The following is a 9,525-nucleotide window of genomic DNA, read 5'->3' on the forward strand; positions in this document are numbered from 1 at the left end:
CATTAGAGAGTTAATATTTTCTATGTACATTTTAGAAATGTAATAACTATACATATTTCTGTAATTATGGTGTAAATATTCTATAATTATGGTGTAAATTATTTTTCCTTCTTAGAGCATTATTTCATGTAAAAATAGTATATTTTTTAAGGATTTAAATGAGAATTATTTCTATTTAATGAAAATCCGATGAAGGTCATGGTAATTCTTTATCTAAATCTTAGCTCATTAATTTTAACACATCAAATCATATGAGTAGTTCAACTAATTTGCTGAAAAAGGTCTCTCTATCATCATTCATAATATATTCAAGTTGTTAATGGAAACAATTCAATCATTAATTTTGTTGGTGATATTGCTCCAACTTTCAACAGTGCTTTTATATCACCTGGACTCTTTAAGAATCTTTTTCCAGTTGGATAATTAATAGAAAAATAACTGTTATGTGGTTGTTCCATGTAGGATCATGTGTTGACAACGGTGGTTGTAAAGGGGTCTAAGGTACGATGTTTGTTTCCACTACATATTTTCGTTCTTAATAATGTTACTTTTACTTGTTCTGCTATTTTTAATCAAAGTGAGGAGTAGTATAAACATTTGGGTCAACCCAATTCTATTATATTATCTCATTTATTGAACTCCGGTTCATTGGGCAATGACGAACAATCTATTTCTTTGGTTTTCTTTAGATTGTTCAACTTGTAAATTAGTGAAAAGTAAAATTCTTCCTTTTTGCTCTTGTTGATAGCCATGCAGGAAAATACTTTGATATTATTGATAGTGATGTATGGAGCATTACACCTGTCATTTCTCATGAATATTATGAGTATTTTTATAACATTTGTTGATGATTATAGTTGATTTACTTGAAACCATTTTCTTCATTCGAAATCTGAGATCTTTTCAATCTTTAAGACTTTTGCTACATATGTAGAAACTTAATTTTTTCTTACTACTGAAGTTCTTCAATCTGATTCTCGTGGATAATACAGGTCTAATGCATTTTACAATTTTTTTATTGCAAAAGGTACATGTGCACGACGTTCTTATCCATATACTCCTTTAACAAAATGGTGTGGAAAAGCAGAAGAATCGTTCACCTCTTAGAAGTAGCTTGTACTTCGTTACTTGAATCTTTCATTCCACTTATTTTTTGGGTAGAAGCTTTATCAACAGTAGTTTATTTCATTAATTGATTCTCTTCCTAAACTATACACTTTGAGTCTCCTTATGTTCATCTTTATAATCAACATCTTTCCTATGAATATTTCTGCATATATTTGGTTGTGTTTGTTTTCTTCATTTCCCTCATCATAAAAGTCATTAGCTTTCAACTCAATTTGTCAAATGTGCACTTATGGAATATAGCACTACTCACAAAGATTTTGTTTGCTAAGATCTTTGGTCCAAGATGCTCCATGTTTTTCATAATGTTGTTCTCTATAAAATCAATTTTCTTTCGTAAATTATGATCATCATCTCCTGATGTTGCTATTCTTCATAGTTTTGATGAGTTTCTGCCTTTACTAAATATTTCAAGTCTGGGTTTATGTATCAACGACATCCTACACCACCACTCCTTGATTCAAATCCTTAATCTTATCTTGCTCCACCTGTCGTGCGATGATCTACTAGAGTCCATCTTTGACAAGTCAGTAGAAGTAGTTAGAATAGTATATTCAACAGATAATGGAGTATGGTCATGTGAGAATGATACAGTTAGATAAACAAAGTGTGTTTGCACGACTTGAAGTGAAAACTTGGGTAGGAATAAGAGATATAAAATGTCAAAACCAAGCTTCAATTGACTTATTTAATACCATAGATAGTTTTACACAGTTTACAAACATGTGAAGGATAGTCAGATTTCTTAAATTCCCAAGGGTATTTCATATAAAGTTCTTCCCTAATAACATCATGAAAAAAAATATTCTTGACATCAAGCTGATGAATTGTCTAGCAATGAGAAAGAATAATGGACAAAACAGTATGAATTATAGAGAGCTTGACAACTAAACTATAAGTTCTATTATAACTGACGCCAGGTTGTTGACAAAAACCTTGGAGCAACCAATCAAGTTTAACAACGTTGCACAAAACTATCAACTTTCAGTTTGACCTTATAGATTCACTGACATCCAACCATATATAGCACTAGATTGTGGAAGAACAAGTTACATTTATTATTAGTAAGAAGAGCATCAAACTCAATTATATAGGTTGTCTCCATTGGGAGACTTAGCAGCCTATGAATAGGATTAAAGTTCTTCAGGCAAAATAGAGGAGAAAGAAGCTTTTAGAATTTAGGCTTAAGATGAGCCATGCTGCTAAGAATCAGCATCAGATGAAAGGGGGGAATTGGAAGATCAGAAGTAGGTCTCCGAAGCATTAAAAGGCATGACATCGGTAGTGGCTAGTGGAGTCTGAGTAGCAGGTTTATCTTTTCTCCAGAAATAGGTAATAAGAGGTTTCGCTTTGGAAACCTTTACTTAAGCCACTGCACCTGCAATTGAGAACATGACCTGTATTTTATAAGTCCATACTACAGTTGTGCTCTTTAACCCCATAAAAAAGGCTATATTATATAAATTGTTTACACCAAAACATTCCCAGATGCTTATATTATATAGTTTCGGTCCATATATTTTCAAGCCAAGATCATTAGGTAGTCAAAGCTTGATCTTCTTTCATGTTTGCAATGTTTTCCTGTAAATTCTCAAACTGTGCTGCTTTTTATACTATTATGAAACATAGATTGAATGTTTGACAAGCGTAGTTGTCATGAAGATGAACAGTTTCTAAGATCTATGCATTTGTAAAAGTTTAGGGGAATTTCATGTTCTGTGTTCTTCCTCCTTCAAACTTTTGACCTCATTCACAAATTGAAATAATGTTTGTTCTCTCTATTGTCAAAATGCTTGTTCTCCTTTGTTCAAAGCCTTAAACCTCTAACTCCAATTAATAGAGTCTACTATTTCATTTTCTCAGACAATTTACTTTTTCATGTTTTCATAGTTTTACTAAATAAAGAGTTGAGAAAACTAATATCAAACATAAAGCTCCAAAAAGAAAATTAACAGAGATAGAAGGAAAGTATAACGTAGAGGAAAATTTTTGAGAAGGCTAATTATTTCTATATCAAAAGATAATGAAATTTGTATTTTTTTTCTTGTACAAAATATCAGTTAAAATCATTTCAAGTATAGTGGCGGAAGAGATTGAGAACAGAAACTCTCTTTGATTAAGCACCTAAAGAGGCACGCAAGCCCTCCTTCAAGATCTTGAACACAGCTCCAAGTTTAGAACCAAGCTTTGCAGATTCTCAATTTTGTTGGTCTCTTTGGTTTTGCTGCCAATGACAGTGCAAAGCAGCATCAATCATTGCAAATTTGTTGGCATTTGCTTCTTCCTCACAGGCTAATTCTTTATTGTCCACCAGCTTGGAAAGTAAATGCCAGTGTCTGCTGCTGGACTTTGATGGTGCCTTTGATCCAGATATTAAGCAAAACAATGACTCCAAGACTATCAAAGTGCCTTCTCTGACTTCTCTCAACAAATTAATCATGGGTAAGACCTCATCATCTTTTCCAGAGTTGTATTTGCTCTCCAAACCCACCCTTTAAGCTCTTCAAGATCTTCTTGATTGTCTTAATCAAAGTCTTTCTAGATGCTATTAATTTCCTAATCTCAGAAATTACAACTTCCCCTCTCCTTTTTCTTCGGATGGATGATTGAAACTCATGTATACTTTACTTTGTTTGGAAAAAAGCATCATTGACAATGCTGCACAGATCCAACAGCTTGAGGGATTCATCCAACACTTCATCGACGAAGATCTTGTGCTGCTCTTGGGTGAAAATTTGGTGTGTGAGAGGCAATTGCAGCAACTTACAGACACAGTCATGCAAATCTTGAAGGCAATGTAGTTGTTGGCTTATAGATGATGAAGAAGTAGATGTTGCCTCAGAGGATCTTAATCTGCTCACATGCACACTGACTTCCGAACTGAGAGGGTGCAGCCTCAAGGGAAAGCTGTTAGAACGGGTATGGTAAATTGGTTGGGAGTTTGAAAGAGTAGGAGCCATTTTACCTGCTTAGAACAAGAGGCTTTGATGTTTTGACTTGTGACATGCTCTCCTTCTTGGCATCTGCTCAATGTATACATCTATAGAAACATGAGGAATCTTATCTTCTTCCATTCATAGTAACATGATTTTTGTCTCAATATGTAGGCAATCTCAGTGCTGTTTATGAAATGTCTCTCTACCACCAGCTTGACAACTCTACAAACAAGTATTTTAAGGACCTTATATCAGGAAAAAAAAATAATGTGCTAAACATGCAATGTACGAGCGGCATTGACAAGTTGGCCAAACATACAAGACAATCCAGCTTTGCCATTCTCGCTATTGCAAATCATTACTCTTCTTGCAATGTATAGAGGGATTACAAGTCACGAGTAATCATAATCAAATGCATGTGAACAATAAATTTGTGTGCCACTTATTATTTTAGAGAAAACACATCAACTTGCAAATATAAAATTGTTAACCAGAAGTTCGTGAATTAGAGAACTGCTGTGGTGGGCAGGGACAGCGAATCAACATCAAGCAGTCGAGATTCCATCTGTCTCCTCAAACCTGAAATATAAATTAAGAAGCTCCAAAAGGATGGAAGGTGAACCTCTAGTGAGACTTTTGGTCATTTAGTTTTCAGTGGGATGGCATTGCAAGAGAAAAAGAGCTCGCCTGCCTCTTGCATGCTAAACATCTTACATGATGAGATGAATTGGCTGGACACAAACGTAACATGTCTTTGGAAAGGAGCTTGCATAGTTCTCGGAAAATCTTAAACTCAGTTTCGTGGTGCTTGAGATGCTACTTGTCTCTACCACCACGAGCAAATACTGACAAGAAACTAGTAAACTAGCCTCACAAGTTTTTTGTATATACATGAAGACAACAGATTCCATGTATGGAGATCTTGCCTGCCTCCTGTGCAGCAATGACATTATGGTTGAATCACCTAATAAGTCTTGAATCTGATAAATAATATAATTGTGTATCACGTAATGCCATTCATGCAGTCGCAAATTTTATAGTAGTAACATGTTTGGTTTGATAAATTACTGATAACTGGCTGCTGAGAGGGACACATGCAAGAACATTAGCTTAGATAGGTACTGGATCCAAATCAATATATTTAATCTACTTTTAATCCATAATTTAAGAGAAAGAAATTCCCTTTGTCTCCCTTAGCCAGCTACACATATTGAAGATCTGCAAAGAACAGAAGGCAAATTCTCAGGAAGTAAATTTAGTAATATTCATCTTCTAGGCCTTCTCTTTTGTAGGGAAAAAATGGTTGCCTACCATGTTCGATCCAACAGTTTGCCTTCTAGACCACATCCTGTCCTTCCGCAGCTTGAAGATAACTTGTGCAGAATAAAAGCTTCTGAAGGGGCATCTACATCTTCATCATCAATAAGCCACAATCTAAATGACCTTCAAGATTAGCATGATTGTGTTGAGAAGTTTCTTCTCTTGCCTCTCACCCAAAGAACATTGTTACAAGAGCAGCAAGCGAAATGGGTTGATGCCTTGCTTGATGATCTCTGAGGCTATTGGACATCTGCATCAGAGCTAAGGATACCTTACTCCAAGCAAAGGAATGCAATCTAGAACTTCTTTCAACCATCCGAAGAAAATCTGGGGTTGAAACCGAGGTTAAGAAAATATTAGCCTCAAGGAAGGTGGCCAAGAAGACAATTCGCAAGGCCATGGAGAGCTTGAAGAGCATGCAAAGGCAATTCAAACCTTCTCCCTTGAACATAGACAAGGATACAGCAACTGTGTTCACCACGTTAAAAGAAGTAGAAGCAGTTACTCTCAATGTTTTCGAGTCATTGTTGTCTTTATCTCAGGCTCAAAGTCACAATTGAAGCCAAGTGGATGGTCATTAGTTTCCAATTTGATGCACCAGAAAAAAGCAGCAACTGATGAAGAAGAAGCAGATGAAAATGAATTCACCGTGGTGGACTGCGCATTGCAATCTCTTTGTGGTCACAAGATAAGCAAATCTGCGGAGAATATGCAAGAGCAGCTGAGAGATTTAGAGTTGTGCATTCAAGATCTTGAAGAAGGACTTGAGTGCTTATATAGAAGATTAATCAAGACTAGAGTCACCCTTCTCAACGTACTGAATCACTAGCCTAGAAATGATGATAGGTGTACAGAAAATCAAAAACAGAATTTTTCTGCCAAATCACTCTTGTCAACATTATTTGACCAAAAATATGTAGCTTTGTTGTTTAATTCACATGGTTGTGCTTCATGCTCCGTGTGTTTGGTGATTGAACAAAAACTAGATCCTGCATATCTAATGACCTCCAAAAGAATCAAGAGGAGAAGAAAATAAAATGACAAAACCAGAAAGAGAGTGGAGAAGATTCTCCAGTAAAAGAGAATGAGCTTTATAGTCAAACTATTGTGAATAGAAAGCTCTTCCAATCAAATCCATCAAAATTTAATTCCTGGAAAATCTTAAGGGATTGTTGTATTACTTTGTCCATTCGACCATGAGATCACACTATAAGAAATATCATTCAACAATGCAATCTTCCTTTGAACCGAAAAAATGCAATTCATCCCCCATATAAAATTCGAAGACTAAATTTTCTTCATCAGAAAGCAGTGAACTAACTGCTCCAACCAAATTTTCTGTGCTCTGTTCCTCCCCTGCTTTTTGAAATTCCATAGCCTCTGCCTCCCTCATATACAATAGCATGTAAACCAAAGATCTTAACCAAAATAATAACTTATCAAAGATCCTACATCTTTCAATTGATTGTAATGCAACAAGTGGACAAAATCAGTTTCATCATGTTTGGGGCAGTATAGGAAATGACTTGTTAGTCCTTTACAGCCAAAATTTGTATTTGGCTAATGGCTCAGTCACATTAGCATCAATGATATGTACATGTAACTCGTACTTAAACAACTACTCAAGGTCCACATAGCTTCTTAAAAAGCTTGCTGAAAAACCTGTTCTCAAACTTAATCAATCACTTCTTGTTGTTCAAACTGAATTGCCCATTTTTGTAATCTTCTAATTATTCCATGCATTAAAAAAATAGGTTAGAAGATTCTTTTCATAATGTAGATCTTAAAAAATAATTGCCTAACAATCAATATTAACTGTTAAATCGTTTAAGGTGAGATTTAGACACCAACATTCCCATTGGTCTTGCTCCAAAGAAATTGAGTTGAAAAATGTTTCGGTTTGGGAAGAGGTAAGGCATCCACTCGGTGGTATAAACTATTTAATTTCAGCTGATAAATTTTTAAATTAAGACTATTAGTTAGAGAATTAGTTGTTATAGGTTCAAAATATACATCACAAGACAAAGAGGAAATTTCTCTATTGTGTCGTGGCCCCAATTATTGAGAAAATTGAAGTGTGCAATAGGCCTTCAGAAACACCAAAAGGAATCAATTCAGCACAAAATTCAGTTTAAATCAGCCCAATTTATTATATTTGATCTGAAGATTTTAATAGAAGCAAAATTTTAAAGATAAAATGAGAGGTTCTTCTCTCCTTTCTTGCTTACTAAAATAGAGAGGGTGAGATGACATTTATAGACACTTATTACTCTGATGTCACACCAAAAGTGAGGGTATGAGAAAAACAGAAAAAGAAAAATAAGCAACAAACGTAACCAATTTCTGGTGGAGATGATGGACATTCCACCTGTTCATAAAGATAAAAACTAAACTACCCTTATTCTAATATTTTTTACACTCCCCCTCAATTTACATTACATATATATTGAGTAATTTTAAATTAGATACAATGTTATTAAATTTTCTTGTTGGTAGTGTCTTTGTAAGGATATCAGCAGTCTGAAGATCAGTAGAAACATTGTAATGGCTCCGGAAATCCAAAATGAAATATATAATAATTTAAGTGCGGAAGTGAAATAAAAAGTTAAAATTTACATCTCTTATACAATAATTTAAAAGTACTAAACAAACATTACGAAATGAATTCTCTGAGAGAAACACGAGAAATAAATAAAAAATAAAAAATATAAAGTATATAGCATCTACTCGTAATTTTCCTATGGATCGGGCTCTAAAACCAGATCTTCTTAATCTGAAATGGTTAAATAAAGGATGAGCTATACTAACTCAGTAAGTATATCACACTATATCACCCGCACATAAGCAAATATTAGTATAAAATCAAAACAATTAACGGAGCACTAAATTTAGCAAATTTGTTTATCAATCATAAAATCATTTACCATTTACTTACCATAGTGGAATTTATGAAAACAACCTATAGAGACAATAATACTATACAGATCATAACTTTATGAACAATCAGCAACATAAAACATATCATAGATTCATATTCATTAATAATAAACCAAATCATAACCGTTTCTCATTTCACCAGCCTAGTAGTATCTATTGGGGTTCATAAGGATGTCCCCGCTACACGTAAACCCTTTCTTTTAACAACCTCAATTATAGGGCCGTCCCCATACCCCGTCCAGTGTGAGTGTCAAGACATTAAACCTCAGTACCTCGTCCAGTATGAAGGTGAAGCGAGCCGTCTACATATCCTGTCCAGTATGAGCGCCAAATTACCAAGTCTTCATACCCCGTCCGATATGAGACAACATTCACGGTAGGATTCCCCATGTACTCGATCCGTCCCTATCTCCCAAGATATCTAATAAGATTGTCATTTCATCTGTCTATTTGATCACACTCCTTTCCTGTTTTCCTTTAGTCTTCATTACCAAATTAAACATAATCACATAAACAAATAAACATGCATCCAATAATGCAATCATGTCTTAAATCCCAAATCAAACAATGGTCAGGTAAGGCAGTAATACATGCATTTAAACCATATAGTAGATAAATCAGATACTATCATACTTTTAGACTGTAAAATAAATCAACATAGAACAATGTCCGGTTTGGGCTCCATTAGCAATTCGTAATTACTTATGCACATCTATTTAATTTATACAAAATATCATATTATTATTTATTTAAACTTTAATTCTATGATAGGGAATAGAATGAGGAGTCCTTACTCGATTTGACGCTGAAAAGCTAAATGGTTTACTGCGTTTAGGGGCAGTCCCTGAGTTCCCTGAATTTTTCTCCGGAAACTGAAACACGCTTATAGTACCTACAAATATTCCAAATAAATCCAAAATCAGTCTCAGGGCCTGCTCGGCCAATTTCAAAAATCTGGCACGGCGGCTCCACCGTGCTTCGACGGTAGCGGTGATCTACCTCAGGTCGGCCATTTTCGACCGTTTTTAGCCGAATTTGGCCGATTTTGCATCGATTCCTACGAGCACACACACTAAAGAGCCTCGGTGGGTAAAAAAAATACCAAAAATCGAAATTCACCGGCGGCGGAGCTCTCCAGTGCGGCGGCTCCTCCGGCTCACGTTGCGGTTGGGTGTTTCGCTTCGGTCAACCTGTAGAGAAGAAAACG

General features: G+C 35.1%; 1 protein-coding gene across 1 annotated transcript; it reads right to left on the reverse strand.

Annotated features, from left to right (window-relative positions):
* Nucleotides 1–3,322: 3,322 nt before the first annotated feature.
* LOC148253292 (uncharacterized) lies at nt 3,323–4,085 on the reverse strand. The gene is made up of 2 exons (XM_088223313.1): nt 3,754–4,085; nt 3,323–3,617 (listed from the first exon to the last, which is right to left on the reverse strand). The coding sequence occupies exons 1-2, from the start codon at nt 4,083–4,085 to the stop codon at nt 3,323–3,325; spliced, it is 627 nt and encodes a 208-aa protein (XP_088079439.1).
* Between the last annotated feature and the right edge of the window lie 5,440 nt (nt 4,086–9,525).

This window comes from Carica papaya, chromosome 6, assembly GCF_054855325.1.
Source record: "Carica papaya isolate Zhongbai chromosome 6, ASM5485532v1, whole genome shotgun sequence".
Lineage (NCBI taxonomy): Eukaryota > Viridiplantae > Streptophyta > Magnoliopsida > Brassicales > Caricaceae > Carica > Carica papaya.